The sequence below is a fragment of the Monodelphis domestica genome, chromosome 6, assembly GCF_027887165.1.
Source record: "Monodelphis domestica isolate mMonDom1 chromosome 6, mMonDom1.pri, whole genome shotgun sequence".
Lineage (NCBI taxonomy): Eukaryota > Metazoa > Chordata > Mammalia > Didelphimorphia > Didelphidae > Monodelphis > Monodelphis domestica.
The window spans coordinates 79,760,603-79,779,752 of NC_077232.1; the positions used below are offsets into that span (position 1 = coordinate 79,760,603).

A 19,150-nucleotide genomic window follows, 5' to 3' on the forward strand; every position below is an offset into this window, starting at 1 on the left:
TTGTTTATTCAACAATTCTTTTGGCACCTTGTTCATATTAGATACCATGGTTATTTGTTTCTATATTTTGTCCTCCTACCATATTGTTAACTTCCTGAGTGCAGTGGCCTGTCTTATTCATCTCTGTATTCCCCTCACTGACCTACGACAGGGACCTACAGCGGAAAACTAAATGTTGAGTTTTCTTGCTGTTAAACCTGCTGGTATGGAGTGGATTGGTGCACAGCTTCAGTTTTCTATATGGTTATGATAGCTCTAAAAAAAAGTGGTTCATAAATTGCATCTATCTTTCTGTTTGGTAGTACATTCATTCTTCTAAACTGTTGAAATACTCACCCCCCCATTCAAATTAATCCCCTACATCTGGCTTCTTACCTGGTCATGCCAACAAAACCTCCCTCTCCAAAGTTACCAGTAGGCTCCTACTGATCAGTCCAATAGCTTTTCTCAGTCCTCATTCTCTTTAACCTTTTTGCAGCCTTTAGCACTGCTGATTACTCTCTCTTCCTTGATAGTCTTATCTAGGTTTTTAAGACACCACTCTCTTCTGGTTCTTCTCCTATTGATCTTAGTCTCTTTTGTTAGATGCTTATTCAGATCTCACCTTCTAACCTTAGGTGTCCTACAGCGTTGTATCTGGGGTCCTCTTCTCTCTATATACTATATTAGGTGAGCTTAACAGCTCCTGTGGATTTCATTATCATCTTTAGGCTGATGACTTTCAGTCTACCGATTATCCTGTCCTAACCTCTCTGCTTACCTCCAGCTTTGCATCTTCGACAGCCATTCAAATATCTCAAACTGGATGTGGACATCTTAAACACAACATGTCCAAAACAGAATTCATTATCTTTCCCCTAAACCCTCCCCTCTTCTAAACTTTCCTCAGGCCCACAGCCTAGATATTATCCTCAACTCTTCACCCTCCGCATCCTCCACAACAATCTGTTGCCAAGGCCTGTCAATTTCACCTTGGCAACATCTCCCTAATCTGTCCTTTCTCTCTTCTGACACTGCCACCATTCAGGTGCAGATCCTTATCACCTCACACATGGACTACTGTGATTGCCTGCTGGTGAGTCTTTCCACTACAAACCTCTCCATTTAGTTCATCCTACATTCAGTCACCAAAGCAATTTTCTTAAAGCATGTCTGACCATATCTCCATACTCACTAAATTCTAATGGCTCCCTATCATGTCCAGGATCAAATTCAAAATCCCGTTTGTCATTCAAAGTCTTCCATAATCTAGCATGGCTTTCCTTCTTTTACTTTACACCCCCTTCTATCTAGTGACACCTGGTCTCCTACCATTATTCCATGAACAAGACACACTATCTCTTAGTGCCAGGCATTTCTTTGTCCTCCCTCCTTGGAATATTCTCCCTCCTCATCTCTATTTTCTTTCAAGTTCTCTAAAATTCTACCTTCTACAGGAAGCCTTTCTGGATCCCTCTTAGTCCTAGTGCCTTCTCTTTGTTAATTATTTTCTATTTATCTTATTTTGTAGCACATGTGTACATCTGTTTGCTTGTTGTCTCCTTCATGAGATTGTGAGCTCTTGGAGGTAAGGATTATCTCCTGCCTTTTTTTGTATCCCCAGAGCTCAGCATGGTTCCTGGAACACAGTAGGCTCTTAATAAATGCTTATGGACTGAATAATTGAGAATATGTTCACATATAGCTCCTCTCATCCCTGCCCACCCCCCCCCCACTCACCTCCAGTCATGGAAAATATGGAACACTAAAGCTATTCTATTTTCTTCATTGATTCACTGCCTTGGGGTTTTAGGAAAGGACCCCGAGATGTTCTTGTTCCTTTCATGTTTCTTGGTCCCCACTGTCTCCAAAGCTATCCACCCCATTTTAAGGAAGAATCATCAGGATATAATAATTCTCAATTAATAGTCTTAAGATAATAATGTCTCATAATTTATTATTTTTTGCACCCATGAAGATAGATGTCAAATAATGAATTCCTAAACATACACTTCTTACAATGGGTTTGTTTTAATTTTCTGGTTATGAAGAGCCACAGATATATTCTCACTGATTCTACATGGCCTGTCGAAGAGTTGAGATTTCATCAGTATAAGAACTCTCTCCACTGATACAGATCACACCCCTAACTTCAATCCTTAATAAGTAATTTTTCAAAAGCTACTTTGCCAAAAATCAACCCTCTAGTAGCCAATCATCTGATAATGAGCATCCCTACATTTATCCATGTAGTCTATGGCAGTAGTCCCCAGTCCATTATAAAACATACAATATAGGTCTGGCAGTGTTTGTACTCCTCTGGTGTTGGATCATCTCTACACAATGATGAGGTACTAGAAGAAAACTTTTATGGAAGTCATACTCTATGGGAGAAATATAATTTTAAATATGATTTAACTCCTAGGAGTCAATGAGTTAAATCCCCAGGATAAGGATAAGTACATGTATTATGTAAATTTAAGCATGAATACCAGAATTATATATAAATATATACATATGTGTATATATATACATGTGCATATATGTATAAAGTTTCATAATACTCAGCTGAAAGAGGGATAATCAGAAGAAAAATGGTTATACTACATATCTAAACAAAATTGCCTTTCCCTGAAAACCCAGACAATAATAACTTTGCCAGAACTCAGGAGAATCCATCTGTGGGAAATGCAATCAGTTTCTATTTATAGGAAACTCTTCATTTGCAGCAGCCTTTTCCAGTTCAGAAAGACATGTTTAAAGTGTCAGTTTTGTCTGGAGTAATAACAAACAGTAATAAACAGGAATTTTAGTGTGAATGACTGACAATGTTATACATTAGTGACTCAAGAGGTTCAAATATTGGGCTTATTTAAACTATCATAAAAAAGAACTGGAAGGGGAAAAACTATAAACAAAATATTAGGTAGAATATAAAACTGCTTTATTCAATAGCTTTTTATTGAATAAAGGAAGTTACTTATTCTTCTACTAAAAACTTACTATATTGAATTCACTATTGTAAGTTCCTTGGGGAGTTACAGTTATTGCCCTCAACATTCTTCCAATTTGTAGGAGAAAGAAGACAAAAAGTTATATAAAAGATGTTTGGATAAAGTGCTGTGAGCTCAAAGGAAGGAGAGAATATTATTGTTTAAGAGAAATCAAGGAAGACTTTATAGAAGAGGTGTCATTTCAATTGGCTCTTGAAGGTAGGATTTCAACAGGCCATTGGCAAATGAAGAACATTTCAATATTCTGCCCAATGTCTATATTCTAAAGAGATCAGGGATAAGATACCTAAATCAAAATATTTCTAGCAGCAATTTTTGTTGTGATGTAGAATTGGTTGTATATCACTTGGGGAATGGATGAACAAGTATATGGTTGTGATGGAATACTATTGCATCATAAGGAACAATGAATAGGATGGGTTTGAAAAAACCTATAAAGACTTATATGAATTGATGCAGAGTGAAGTGAACAGAACCAGGAGAACAATGTATATAGTAACAGAAATATTATATGATGATCAACTGTGAACGGCTAAACCATTATAAGCAAAGCAAGTCTCCAAGATAATCCTAAAGGACTCATGATGAAAAAGTTATCTACAGCCAAAGAAGGAACTGTTGGAATCTGAGTACAGATAAAAGCATGGCATTTTCCACTATGTTTCCTTTTTTATTGTATGTGTGATATATGTCTTCTATCATGACATGGACAACATAGAAATATGTACTACATGAAAATATGGGTATGACCTATTTCAGACTATTCGTTGCCTATGGGAAGATAGGGAGAGAGATAATCTGAATTTTAAAGTGTCAAAAACAATTGTCAAAAATTGTTTTTACATGTAACAAAAATTTTTTTTGCTCAATGTCATTTGGAAACAATTTAAACACTGGAATTTCTACCACTTTCACTATATACTTTTCTTGTCCAGACATAAACATGACTCCTCACTGCTTTTTTTGTTCTTATGTTTGCCAGCATACAAAAGCCATTAAACCTTACTTTTCCCAATGCAGACATATGATAAAATTAATTATTGATTTTCAACTTTTCTGTATAAATACCTAAAGTGCTAAAAAGTATATTTTAAAAATATATATAATTTCAGTATTATGGGAAGGCTTACTAGAAGATTATTACACAGTCTTATCACTTCTTTAATGAAGTTTATTCCTTTCTTCACATTAATAAACATCTGAACCTGCATGTTCTTTAAAACAAAATAAAGTTAATTACTTGAATTAATGTGTTTGATTAAGTCTTCCTGATACTGCAAAAACTTCTTTCAAAAAATGTTTAACCTTAATGTTTCAACAGATTTATAATATTGATAGGAGCACTCCCACTTCCCTTAGAGGGCACCAGTGTTTTAGCAGAATCACCAAATTTGAGTGTGAAGTAGATAGATCTCAACAGTCATATTGTCTAATACATACCCAGAAAGAAATCTCACTATACCATTTCCAACTATGGGTCCTTCAGTCTTTACTGCAAAGAAAGGGAACCTAATAGTTCCAAAAGAATCTTGTTCCATTTTTGGACAATTTTAATTCTTGGGGAAGTTTTTACTGACATAAAGCTAAATATATATATATAGTGAATCTTGAAATTTCTCAGACTTGTGAATGTTAAAAAATTCCCCATTGAGGAATTTTTCATTGGGACAATTCCCTATTGGGACCATTCCCCATTTGGAATGTGAGAACTCTACTTAGATCAAAAATGGGAAGACCTCTACTCCACCCGTACTTAAGACTGCTTTAGGAGAAAAAACTCCTTGCTGAACAATGAAAAGTACTTAAACCCATACTTAAGCCATGCCTATTTTTAAGACTAATACAAAAGGTTGATAAGTACCTATAAAGGTCAGGCAACTTGTGAATTTACAAGGAACAAAGAACTGGGAAACTTACTCAGAGCTTTCCTGGTGTGAATTACTCAAAAATCCACACCTTCTTAGGTGTGGACTAAGAATGGTCTGTCCTTTGAAAAACGTCTACTGTGATTGGTAGATGTAAGAATTTAGGGGAGGTGACAAAGGAAAATTTCCCTTTATAAGGAAAGGAAAAGCTGAAAAACAGGATCTCTGAAGCTCTCAAAAGACAGCCTCTAAGGAGGTTGTTGAGAGAAGGACAATCTCTAAGGAGGTCTCTCAAGGGAGGCTGACTCTGGCTGGAACTCCCTCTGGGAGACTCTGTCCCCCTGAATCCTCGCTTGAACAGATCTTATGGTGAGTGATTAAGGACTGACTGATCTTTTCTTTTAGGGCTTAGGCCTGGGTTGGCCAGGGCTGCCTGGGCCGGCCTATTCTTTTCTCATTTTTTCCTTTCTCTCTCTCTCTCTCTCTCTCTCTCTCTCTCTCTCTCTCTCTCTCTCTCTCTCTCTCTCTCTCTCTCTCTCTCTCTTTCTCTCTCTGATTCCTCATTGTATTATTAATTAAATTCTTTATAAAACACAGTTGACTTGGGTATATTCATAATTAGGAATATTTCCCTGGCAACCACCTTATATTTGATTTAAAAACAAGACACTGCAGTGAAAACATATTTTCTGCGGTCACAACTTACTCACCCACTCTTATATTTATCACAATTTATATCTTCAACCATTTTAACTCTTAAAGTTTATGGCACCCACTCTTTTAAATATCACTATACATATATATATATATATATATATATATATACACACACACATACAGCTTCTATCCATTGCTATTGGTTCTGCTAGCTGAGAACAAAAATTATAAGTCTAAATAAACAATTCTAATCCTTCTTTTGTATTGTTATGAGTAAAAGTTAAATGTGTGTGTTTGCAGACTGACAGGAAAAGGGTAGGGTTTGGGAATTCTGAGGAGAGCAGCTGCTATTGGGGAGAGACAGTTAAGCCTAGGGCTATGGCTTTTTCCATCTGGGTGGACCTGAGGAGAATTAGCTTTTGCCTGTGACATTTGATTGCTTGTTCATCACATTTTATTGCTGTTTGGATTATCCTGTACCTGTTGGCTTTTTGATACCTACTGAATTCCTGTACTGAGACAACTAACAGATGATTGTGAGACCATTGTTGGGCTCTATCAGACTTGCACACATACCTTTTACCTTTAGATTATCCAAAGGGGGTTTAACATTAGCTTAGGTAAGTTTACTAATTTTGAGGTTATATAGTAAGTATAGGGAATAGAGTAGGGAACCACTCAGAAGCAATCTCTGTGGAGAGATTTATAGATCGGGGGAGGTACAGATATTTATAATAGAGTAAGGTATATCCAAATCCCTTCCAACCTATATTTATTATATTAAACACCTGAAATTTATAACCTAGGGTTTTGAGTGTGTGTGTGTGTGTGTGTGTGTGTGTGTGTGTGTGTGTGTTTGTGTGTGTGTGTGTGTGTGATCTCACGGTCTGGCTCTGCCTGCACTGGGCTTGAATAGCCTTCCAAACCAGGTTACTGGCCTAAAGTAACATCCAAATCCATTCCTGAAACCCAACAGTTATATCAATCTGACAACCCTTCCAATATCTGAAGAGATCTATTCTTTCTCCACTGAGTCTTTTTTCAGGCTAAGTATTTCTTATTCCTTCAATTGATTATTATATGGCTTAGATTCAAAACTCTTGCCTTCCTCCGAATGCTCTTCAGTAGAGTCTTTTAAAAACTGTGGTGCCCATACTGGTTTTGTACCCCAAAGATATAATGAAAAATGTTTGTACAAAAATGTTTATAGCTACACTTTTTGTGGTGGCAAAAAATTGGAAAATGAGGGGATGCCCTTCAATTGGGGAATGGCTGAACAAATTGTGGTATATGATGGTGATGGAATACTATTGTGCTATAAGGAATAATGAACTGCTTGATTTCTATATGAACTGAAAAGACCTTCATGAACTGATGCAAAGTTAAATGAGCAAAACAAAGAGAATACTGTATACCTAAAGTGAACATTGTCGAACAATCCAATGTAATAGACTTTATTACTAGTAGCAATGCAATGATCAAGGATAATCCTGAGGGATTTATGAGAAAGAATGTTATCCATATCTAGAGAAAGAACTGTGGGATCAGAAATGCAGAAGAAAAACATGACTTATCACTTGGTTATATGGGAATATGATTGGGGGGTTTGGTATTAAAAATTCACTCTATTACAAATATAATTAATATAGAAATAAGTTTTCAACAATTCATGTATAACCCAGGGCTTGTCAACTCTGGGAGGTAAGAGGGAAGTGAAGAGAGGAGGAAGAAAACATGAATAATAGAATCATGGAAAAATATTCTAATAAATACATTTTAAAAATAAAAACTGTGGTGTAGAGAACTGAACAAAATATTTCAGATGAGGTAATGATGACCAAAGAATAAAAAGAGATTACCAATTCCTTATTCTGGGAAGTTATGTCCTTCTGAGAACCACCCTACCTAAATATGGAGAAGATTTTCAACAGTCAGCTAGCCCTTGCTAATGACCTTTTTGGCCATGGCAACCCATGGAATTAAAAGGGAAGTACAAAATGGTTCACAGTCTTGTGTGGCCCCCTTCTCCTCCTGCAATAATGATGGCAAAGTAGCAGGAAAGGGGGTGGAGGATGCTAGTTATAATTTTAATTTGACTGTTGTTACTCTAAATGTGGGCATCCAATGACCAATTAGTAGAAATAATGTAGAGAAGTTTAGTTGTATCAATCTTCACATTCTTATTATGAAGGAAACCAGAAAAAAGAATGAAGTTGAGAAATCAAAAAAGCCCTGAAAGTACCTTAGTCAGCAAACATCTGGCTTGCCAAATTGAGAGAAATATCTGCCAAAATATCTCTGGATTAGAATATAAATTTGTTTGTAAAATCCCCAGATGACATTGTATCTCTGGCTATTTCTTCATCAAGCATACGCTATACCATTAGAATAAATTTTAAGAAATTTTTTATTTGAAAATTTTAATTTAATTGATTTGGAATATTTTTCCACGGTTACATGATTCATGTTCTTTCCTTCCTCTCCTCTTATCCCCCTCCCATAGCCAATGAGCAGTTCCACTGGGTTTTACAAGTGTCATTGATCAAGACCTATTTCCATATTACTAATATTTGCATTAGGGTGATTGTTTAGAGTCTATGTCCCTAATCATATCCCCCATATAATCAAGCAGTTGTTTTTCTTCTCTATTTCTACTCCCACAGTTCTTTCTCTGGATGTAGATAGCATTCTCTCTCTTAAGTCCCTCAGAATTGTCCTGGATCATTGCATTGCTGCTAGTAGAGAAGTCCATTATATTCGATTGCACCACAGTGTATCAGTCTCTGTGTACAATGTTCTCCTGGTTCTGCTCCTTTCACTCTGCATCAATTACTGGAGTTCATTCCAGTTCACATGGAATTCCTCCAGAAGAAAATAATTTTAAGAAAAAAATTATATAACATTTAACAGACAGAAAAAAGATTTGTTACTAATATTACTGATGATAATTATTGTTGAATCAGCAGTCTGTATACAGGCAGAATTACTAAGAATTGAGAAGAATAACGAGGAAAAGATAATTTATGCAGTTGAAGTAACTCAAGTCTTGAACTTCTTAAAAGGTAATTGACAATGAAAAATGGGAAATAGACAAGAGAAATGACACTGACACCAATTAAAATTTTGCACAAAAGTTTAAGCAAAGCAAATCCATACTCACAACAAGAAGATCAATAGGGTTCAATTAGTTCTTGCTTGATCTTTAATATAATTTTATGAATTGTACATTGATACATAGATTATTATGCAGTCATGCCCTTTTAATCTCTAACATTTTTGTTTATATTCTTCAGTGGATCCTCTACAAAGAATCTACCTAATAGGCTAGAGGCCTTCCTCTGGATTTTTCAAATTTTCATGGGAGTCAGTACAGTAGTGTACAGTTGTACACTGTAGCTGTCCATGTAATAATATCCTTTGCAGCCACCACAGGATATACCACCTTCTTCTCTAAGTCTACATTTCTTTGCCAAAACAGCAATTCTTGAATGTGAGTTACATGAGAAATATGCTTTAAGTCTTCTTAATCTCTTCTCACTGTCCTTTGGGTTACCTGAAAATTTAATTACTTAGAGAAGGCAATATTTTAATTTGTAATCATATGGTATCCCTGAGAATATTTATGTTTTATCAGAAGAATTTCAGAAAATAACCACCATAACAGAATATGGCTTAAATAGAACATGACTATAAAGACAGAGTGAAGAAACTGGGAGCTTTAGAATGGAAATATGAAGCCAAAGTGAGAATGAAAGGGTTGTTATTTGGAAGAGGAAGTAAATTAATTCTGCAGGGTTTCAAAGGGGTATAACTAGAACTAATATGTAGGCGTTAAGAATATCTGTGAAGTACTCATTTTGCTTTCAATTCAATAAACATTTATTAAACACTGATATTGTGCCAGGCAATGCACTAAATTCTATGATTAGAGGTGTTCAAGAGAAGCTGAAGGATCATTTACCAGGGTTATAGTTGAGGGGATTTGTCTTTTGGGTAACAGGTTGCTCTAGATAATCTCAAATGTCAACTATGTGATTCTGATTCACATTGCCCGATTTCTTTGATCAAATCAAATAAATTAAGTGCATACTTCTCTTGGTTGAAAAGTAAGAGGGGCACTAGGTAGCTCAGTGGATTGACAACCAGGCCTAGAGATGGGGGGTGGGGGGATGCCCTGGGTTCAAATTTGGCTTCAGTCACTTCCCAGCTGTGTGACCCTGGGCAAGTCACTTCTTTCCCATTGCCTAGCTCTTACTGCTCTTCTGCCTTGGAACCAATAAACAGTACTGATTCTAAGACAGAAGGAAAGGGTTAAAAAAAAAGAAAACTATCTCAGAAGTCAGATAGTATAAGTGTGAATCTGAACAAGAATTCTCCTATACTAATCCACACTTAAAGATCCCTGTGGACCACATATTAGTTTTAAACTGTAAATTTATTTGTGTAAGTATTTTAATTTATTTAAAAAATATTTTCCAATTATATTTTAACCTGGCTCAAGTCTCACTGGAGAATTTTGTGGATTATGTGTTTGCTGTTTGTGACCTACAATAACACTAATGCAAATTCCACTTTTGGATGACTCTAAATAGCTCCTCTCTGCAATTTCTTCTGTTTTTCCTAGTTGTGGAGCCAAGTATAAGTCTAATCTCTCTTCCATAGGACTGCTCTTCAAATACCTGAATATACCTTCCATTCTCCATTTTATCTGTTTATTCAATCAATCCTATTCAATTCAATTCATTTCAATAAAGATTTATTAAGTGTAACTATAATATATACAAGATCAGATGGAGAGGGAAGACACTGTGAAAGAGGTAAAGCTTGAAGGTTTTCTGAAGGGAGTATAAGATTTTGAATGAGAGGAAGATGGAAGGCATCCCAAATGAGAGTAGGAATATAAGCTAAGATATGAAGAAGAAAAACTCAGTGTATATTCTAATGACAATTAGTTTAACTGATATAGAGAGAGTAGATTGTTGCTTGCCAAAAAAAAAAAAAAAAGACAAAATAAGCATAGTAAAAGTGAGTAAAGTGATCATAGGAAAATCTAGTTGGAGCCAGAAAGGTCAATACTGTGGTGTTTGGATGTAGACCATTTCCTCCATGTGTGATGGAAGAAGATTTTCATAGGTTAACAGCACCTAACAGAATTAGTGGGGCTTATCTAAATTGTACCAGTCCCTGTTACCTAGAAAAGAAGCCCAGTGGGTAGTCATCATATGATACAGAAATGTATATTCAGGCCCAAACTTTAAGATCTTTGAATAACAAGTTTTTGAGGAGTTTGAATCTTATTCTGTTAGTAATAAAGATTCACTGAAAACTGCTGACCAGAAAAGTGACACAAAGAAAGGCGTGTTTGAAGATAACAAGATAAAGGGATCTGACAAAGTATGAAGTTGGTTGGCAAGACCAGTTGGCATAGAATCAGAATAGAATCAGAAAGCATAAATCAAATTTCTCTAATTCCTCTCAGTCATAAGTAATTTCTCCCTCCTGTGAGTTCTGAGAGGATGTTATAATAATTATACACATTTTACTCTCTTATAATTTGTGCATTTTCTCCAATTAGACTACAAACTCTTTGAGAACAGAGGCACATGTTTGCTCCTCAGAATAATCTAAAACATACAATAAGCATATATAACAGTCGAAGACATTATTGCCAACAAAACAATTCACAAATATTTATTGCATTATTTGTATGTATAAGCCATTGTACTACAGCCACAAGTTAAGGAAACTAAGGCATGGTTCTTAATCTCAAGGAATTTATAAGATAGCTAGGAAAATAAGGCAAATACATACGAAAAGAAAGTTAGAAGGAATCTAAAGGGTCATCAAGTTCATTCCCATATCCTGATATATCCCCTTTATAACAATCCTTTACAACTTGCCACCTAGTCTTTGTTTGAGCATCTCCAACAATGCCTTCTGACAGCAACTTTATGAGGTTGGTAGTCTGAGTAATATTATCCCTTTTTCCACCTGAGAAAACCAAAATTTAGAGAGCCTTAGTGGTTATCGCAAGGTTCTTCTCATTAGTAAAATTAAAACTCCCATTAGAAGTTGAATTCTATCAGCTTTCTAAAAGGAAGGCAATTTTCAGTACAGGCATATCTCCAAAAAAAGGTTTGTGGAAAATCTGCATTTAGCTTATTGATGTCATTTTCCAACAGCATGTGCTCATGCTGTATCTTTGTAATATTTTTGTAATTCCTGCAATATTTCAAACATTTTATTATTATATATGATAGGATGAACTGTGATCAGCTACCTTTGATGTTACTATTATAGCTGTACTGGGTGATCTATGCCCTTCTAAGATGGTGAACTTAATTGATAAATACTATTATGTTCTGACTGCCTCATCAACTGGCTGTTCCTGGTCTCTCTCCCTCTCCTGTGGTCTTCTTATTTCCTGGGAAACAACAACATTGAAATTGGGTCAATTAATAACCCTACAATGGTCTCTAAATGTATAAGTGAAAGGAAGTGTCGATCAATGCAGCAAACTTCATTGTTGCCTTATTTTAAGAAACTGTTCCACAGCTATCCTAATGTTTAGTAACCACGATCCTCTTCAGTCAGCAGCCTAATATAGAATTTTATTAAATTAAGTTATGTATCTTGGCTTTTTAAACATAATACTCTTTTACCCTTAATAGACTACAATACAGTATAAATATAACTTTCACATGCACTCAGAAACCAAAAAGTTTGTGTGACTTACTTACTTTATTGTGATATTAGCTTTATACTAGTGCTCTGGTATCTGAACCTGCAATATTTCCATGGTATCTACAAAACCGGTGTGACCAAACTGAAAAGGAAAACCAGGCTTTAAAGGCCAGAATCAGGCAACTGGAAGACAACGATCCTGTAAAAGAGCAAGAATTAATAAAGCAAAGCCAAAATACCAAGAAATTAGAAGAGAACATAAAATATCTCACTGACAAGGTGACAGATCTGGAAAATAGAGGGAGAAGAGATAATTTAAGAATAATTGGACTTCCAGAAAAGCCAGAAATAAACACCAAACTCGACATCGTGATACAAGATATAATCAAAGAAAATTGCCCAGCGATTCTAGAACAAGGGGGTAATACAGCCACTAACAGAGCTCACAGAACACCTTCTACACTAAACCCCCAAAAGACAACTCCCAGGAATGTAATTGCCAAATTCCAAAGCTCTCAAACAAAAGAAAAAAACCTAAAGGAAGCCAGAAAAAGACAATTTAGATATAAAGGAATGCCAATCAGGGTCACACAAGACCTTGCAAGTTCTACTCTGAATGATCATAAGGCATGGAACATGATCTTCAGAAAGGCAAGAGAGCTGGGTCTTCAACCAAGAATCAGCTACCCAGCAAAACTGACTATATACTTCCAAGGGAAAGTATGGGCATTCAACAAAATAGAAGATTTCCAACTTTTTGCAAAGAAAAGACCAGAGCTCTGTGGAAAGTTTGATACCGAAAAACAAAGAGCTAGGAATATCTGAAAAGGTAAATATTAAGGACAGGGGAAAGGAGAAAAATGTTATCTTCTTCTTTTATTCAAACTCTCTTCTATAAGGACTACATTTCTATCAATCTATGTATACTAATATGTGGGGGAAATGTAATGTATAAATAGGGGGTAAAGAAAGACCAAATAGAATAATCTTTCTCACACAAAGATTCACATGGGAAGGGGAGGGGAAGAAAACTCATATAAGAAGGAGAGGAAGAGAGGGTATTTTACTTAAACCTTAACCTCAGGGAAATCAACGCTGAGAGGGAAAAATATCCAGATCCATTGGGATCTTGAATTCTATCTTACCCATCAAGGGTAGGGAGAAGGGAAAACCAAGGGGGTGAGGGGGGAAGGGAAAACAAAAAGGGAGGGAAAGAGAGGGGGGAGGGGAGGGAACAAAAAGGGAGGGACTAAAAAGGGAAACATCAAGGGAGGGGACAAGGGGGACTGATTCAAAGTAAATCACTGGACTAAAAGGTAGAGCCTAAGAAGAAAAGGTTAGAATTAGGGAAGGATATCAAAATGCCAGGGAGTCCACAAATGACAATCATAACTTTGAATGTGAATGGGATGAACTCACCCATAAAATGTAGACGAATAGCAGAATGGATTAGAATCCAAAACCCTACCAAATGTTGTCTTCAGGAAACACACATGAAGCGGGTTGACACCCACAAGGTCAGAATTAAAGGATGGAGTAAGACCTTCTGGGCCTCAACTGACAGAAAGAAGGCAGGAGTGGTAATCATGATATCTGATAAAGGCAAAGCAAAAACAGACCTGATCAAAAGGGACAGGGAAGGTAATTATATTTTGTTAAAAGGGACTTTAGACAATGAGGAAATATCATTAATCAACATGTATGCACCAAATAATATAGCACCCAAATTTCTAATGGAGAAACTAGGAGAATTGAAGGAAGAAATAGACAGTAAAACCATATTAGTGGGAGACTTAAACCAATCATTATCAAATTTAGATAAATCAAATCAAAAAATAAATAAGAAAGAGGTAAAAGAAGTGAATGGAATCTTAGAAAAATTAGAATTAATAGACATATGGAGAAAAATAAATAGGGATAAAAAGGAATACACCTTCTTCTCAGCACCACATGGCACATTCACAAAAGTTGACCATACATTAGGTCACAGAAACATAGCACACAAATGCAGAAAAGCAGAAATAATGAATGCAGCCTTCTCAGATCACAAGGCAATAAAAATAATGATTAGTAATGGTACATGGAAAACCAAATCAAAAACCAATTGGAAATTAAACAATATGATACTCCAAAATCATTTAGTTAAAGAAGAAATCATAGAAACAATTAATAATTTCATCGAGGAAAATGACAATGGGGAGACATCCTTTCAAACCTTTTGGGATGCAGCCAAAGCAGTAATCAGAGGTAAATTCATATCCCTGAATGCTTATATTAACAAACTAGGGAGAGCAGAGATCAATCAATTGGAAATACAAATGGAAAAACTCAAAAGCGATCAAATTAAAACCCCCCAGCAGAAAACCAAACTAGAAATCCTAAAAATTAAGGGAGAAATTAATAAAATCAAAAGTGATAAAACTATTGATTTAATAAATAAGACAAGAAGCTGGTACTTTGAAAAAACAAACAAAATAGTCAAAGTACTGGTCAATCTAATTAAAAAAAGGTAGGAAGAAAAGCAAATTAACAGCATCAAAGATGAAAAGGGGGACATCACCTCCGATGAAGAGGAAATTAAAGCAATCATTAAAAATTACTTTGCCCAATTATATGGCAATAAATACACCAATTTAGGTGATATGGATGAATATATACAAAAATACAAACTGCCTAGACTAACAGAAGAAGAAATAGAATTCTTAAATAATCCCATATCAGAAAATGAAATCCAACAAGCCATCAAAGAACTCCCTAAGAAAAAATTACCAGGGACTGATGGATTCACCAGTGAATTCTATCAAACATTCAGAGAACAGTTAATCCCAGTACTATACAAACTATTTGACATAATAAGCAAAGAGGGAGTTCTACCAAACTCCTTTTACGACACAAACATGGTACTGATTCCAAAACCAGGCAGGTCAAAAACAGAGAAAAAAAAAACTATAGACCAATCTCCCTAATGAATATAGATGCAAATATCTTAAATAGGATACTAGCAAAAAGACTCCAGCAAGTGATCAGAAGGATCATCCACCATGATCAAGTAGGATTTGTACCAGGGATGCAGGGCTGGTTCAATATTAGGAAAACCATCCACATAATTGACCACATCAACAAGCAAACCAACAAGAACCACATGATTATCTCAATAGACACATAAAAAGCATTTGATAAAATACAACACTCATTCCTATTAAAAACACTAGAAAGTATAGGAATAGAAGGGTCATTCCTAAAAATAATAAACAGTATATATCTAAAACCATCAGCTAATATCATCTGCAATGGGGATAAACTAGACGCATTCCCAATAAGATCAGGAGTGAAACAAGGATGTCCATTATCACCTCTACTATTTGACATTGTACTAGAAACACTAGCAGTAGCAATTAGAGAAGAAAAAGAAATTGGAGGCATCAAAATAGGCAAGGAGGAGACGAAGTTATCACTCTTTGCAGATTACATGATGGTCTACTTAAAGAATCATAGAGATTCAACCAAAAAGCTAATTGAAATAATCAACAACTTTAGCAAAGTTGCAGTATACAAAATAAACCCACATAAATCATCAGCTTTTCTATATATCTCCAACACAGCTCAGCAGCAAAAACTAGAAAGAGAAATCCCATTCAAAATCACCTTAGACAAAATAAAATACCTAGGAATGTACCTCCCGAGACAAACACAGGAACTATATGAACACAACTACAAAACAGTCTCCACACAACTAAAACTAGACTTGAGCAATTGGAAAAACATTAACTGCTCATGGATAGGACGAGCCAATATAATAAAAATGACCATCCTACCCAAACTTATTTATCTATTTAGTGCCATACCCATTGAACTACCAAAATACTTCTTCACTGATTTAGAAAAAACCATAACAAATTCATCTGGAAGAACAAAAGATCAAGGATATCCAGGGAAATAATGAAAAAAAAAACACATATGATGGGGGCCTTGCAGTCCCAGACCTTAAACTATATTACAAAGCAGCAGTCATCAAAACAATTTGGTACTGGCTAAGAAACAGAAAGGAAGATCAGTGGAATAGACTCGGGGAAAGCGACCTCAGCAAGTATACGATAAACCCAAAGATCCCAGCCTTGGGGACAAAAATCCACTATTTGATAAAAACTGCTGGGAAAATTGGAAGACAGTGTGGGAGAGATTAGGATTAGATCAAAACCTCACACCCTACACCAAGATAAATTCAAAATGGGTGAGTGACTTAAACATAAAGAAGGAAACCATAAGTAAATTGGGTAAACACAGAATAGTATACATGTCAGACCTTTGGGAGGGGAAAGACTTTAAAACCAAGCAAGACATAGAAAGAATCACAAAATGTAAAATAAATAATTTTGACTACATCAAATTAAAAAGCTTTTGCACAAACAAAACCAATGTAACTAAAATCAGAAGGGAAACAACAAACTGGGAAAAAATCTTCATAGAAACCTCTGACAAAGGTTTAATTACTCAAATTTATAAAGAGCTAAATCAACTATACAAAAAATCAAGCCATTCTCCAATTGATAAATGGGCAAGGGACATGGATAGTTATTTCTCAGATAAAGAAATCAAAACTATTAATAAGCACATGAAGAAGTGTTCTAAATCTCTTATAATCAGAGAGATGCAAATCAAAACAACTCTGAGGTATCACCTCACACCTAGCAGATTGGCTAACATAACAGCAAAGGAAAGTAATGAATGCTGGAGGGGATGTGGCAAAGTAGGGACATTAATTCATTGCTGGTAGAGTTGTGAACTGATCCAACCACTCTGGAGGGCAATTTGGAACTATGCCCAAAGGGCGACAAAAGAATATTTACCATTTGATCCAGCCATAGCACTGCTGGGTCTATACCCCAAAGAGATAATGGACAAAAAGACTTGTACAAAAATATTCATAGCTGTGCTCTTTGTGGTGGCCAAAAACTGGAAAACAAAGGGATGCCCATCAATTGGGGAATGGCTGAGCAAATTGTGGTATATGTTGGTGATGGAATACTATTGTGCTAAAAGGAATAATAAAGTGGAGGAGTTCCATGGAGACTGGAACAACCTCCAGGAAGTGATGTAGAGCGAGAGGAGCAGAACTAGGAAAACATTGTATACAGAGACTAATACACTGTGGTATAATCGAACGTAATGGACTTCTCCATTAGTGGTGGTGTAATGTCCCTGAACAATTTGCAGGGATCTAGGAGAAAAAAGAAAACACCATTCATAAGCAGAGGATAAACTGTGGGAGTAGAAACACCGAGGAAAAGCAACTGCCTGAATACAGCAGTTGAGGGGACATGACAGAGGAGAGACTCTAAATGAACACTCTAATGCAAATATTATCAACATAGCAATGGGTTCAAATCAAGAAAACATGTAATGCCCAGTGGATTTACGCGTCGGCTATTGGGGGGCAGGGGGGAGGAAAAGAAAATGATCTATTTCTTTAATGAATAATGCTTGGAAATGATCAAATAAAATATTTTAAAAAAGAATAGCATAAAAAAAGGTAAACAGGGAGCTAAGATGGAAGAGTAAAGGACTCCACTCCCCTTTATGCACACACACAAAAGTAAATGACCTCAAAACAAAGGAAAGCTGAGGAAGATGTCTCACTGGGGAAAGACAGCAGCTCAGCTAGCGCAAGATCTTTGAGAACTGGCATGTCTTGGAGCAGTCTGGATTCTTCCAGAGGCAATAAAACAGCAGAAAGGGAATAAATCCAGCCAGAGCAACTCCATACAGGTAGAAAATGTAGGAAACCTACAAACTCTTATATGGCATTGGAATCCTGGGGCCAAAAGGGAGCAGAGAAGGAGAACTGGAACCACAGTAACCTGTTCACTCTCATGTGGCAGGAGAGCTCTGGGGCTACAAGAAAGCATAGAGGGGGAATTGAAACCACAGTGAAGTAACCTGATCATTCCCACATGGAAGTAGAGTACTTGAGACAGTGGAGTCCAAGATGGGTAGTCTGCCCCACCTAGACCATTTGGCAGGGCCAGAGAAGCAGTGGAGTTTGGAGCATCCCAGCCCACAAAACAATGGCAGAACTGACAGCATAGGGTACTGAATATAGCCGGACAAAACAGTTGCAAACCTCCCCAGAGCAAGCCATCAGGGCTACCTCCTTGACAGAAACACCATGTGGAACAAGGGCAGTCAGTACCAGAGAAGAATCTCAAAAGATAGATAAGATAATAGAGTGGGGGTGGAGGTGAGTGACAACTAGAAAAATGTGTAAAAGACCAAAAACAAAACAAAACAAAAACAACCCTAACCATAGAAAGTTACTTAACTGACAGGGAAGGCCTAAATATGAACTCAGAAAAGGACAGTAATGCCAAAAAGGAAAAAAGTAAAGCCTGAAAGAAAGTGTGAAAGGATATCAGACATAAAAGACACCCTGGAAGAACTTGAAAAGAAGTTTAAAAACCAAATAATAAGAGAATTAACAGAAAAACTCAAAAGCTAGGGGGTGGGGGTGGAGGGTAATTCACAGAAGAAAACAACTCCATAAGAACTAGAATTGACCAAATGGAAAAGTAAACACAAAAACTCAAGAAAGAAATGACTTCCTAAAAATTAGAACTGTATAAATAGAGAAGCTAATGAAACTATATGATAGCAGGAAACAAAAACTAAAATACCTCAATGGAAAAATGACCAGCCTAGAAAATAGATCCAGAGAACATAATCTAAGAATCATCAGGGTATCTGAAAGCCACGATTAAAAAAAAAGAACCTGGACCCCAAATTATGTGAAATTGTCAGGTAAAACTGCCATGATATCCTGAAACAAGAAGGAAAACTAGAAATAGAGAGAATCCACTGATCACTTCCTGAAAGAACCCAAAATAAAATAACCCAGGACTATTGTGGACAAATTCCAGAACTCTCCAGGGCCAAGGGAAAAGTACTAGAAGCTGC

The 19,150-nt window shown here is 36.1% G+C and overlaps 1 protein-coding gene across 10 annotated transcripts in view; it reads right to left on the bottom strand.

The window, feature by feature from the left end:
• The window catches only part of LOC100022326 (DNA polymerase nu), a 479,612-nt gene that overhangs the window by 252,776 nt on the left and 207,686 nt on the right, over positions 1-19,150 (bottom strand). The window contains exon 1 of one of the 10 annotated variants that reach the window (XM_056802325.1): positions 761-1,651. The exons of 8 other annotated variants lie outside the window; for them this stretch is intronic. In XM_056802325.1, coding sequence (XP_056658303.1) covers positions 761-787 — 27 coding nt within the window. In that variant the 5' untranslated portion in view covers positions 788-1,651. Of the gene's footprint in view, positions 1-760; positions 1,652-19,150 lie in introns of those variants that run through there. One more of the 10 variants, XM_056802324.1, reaches the window with a different exon arrangement.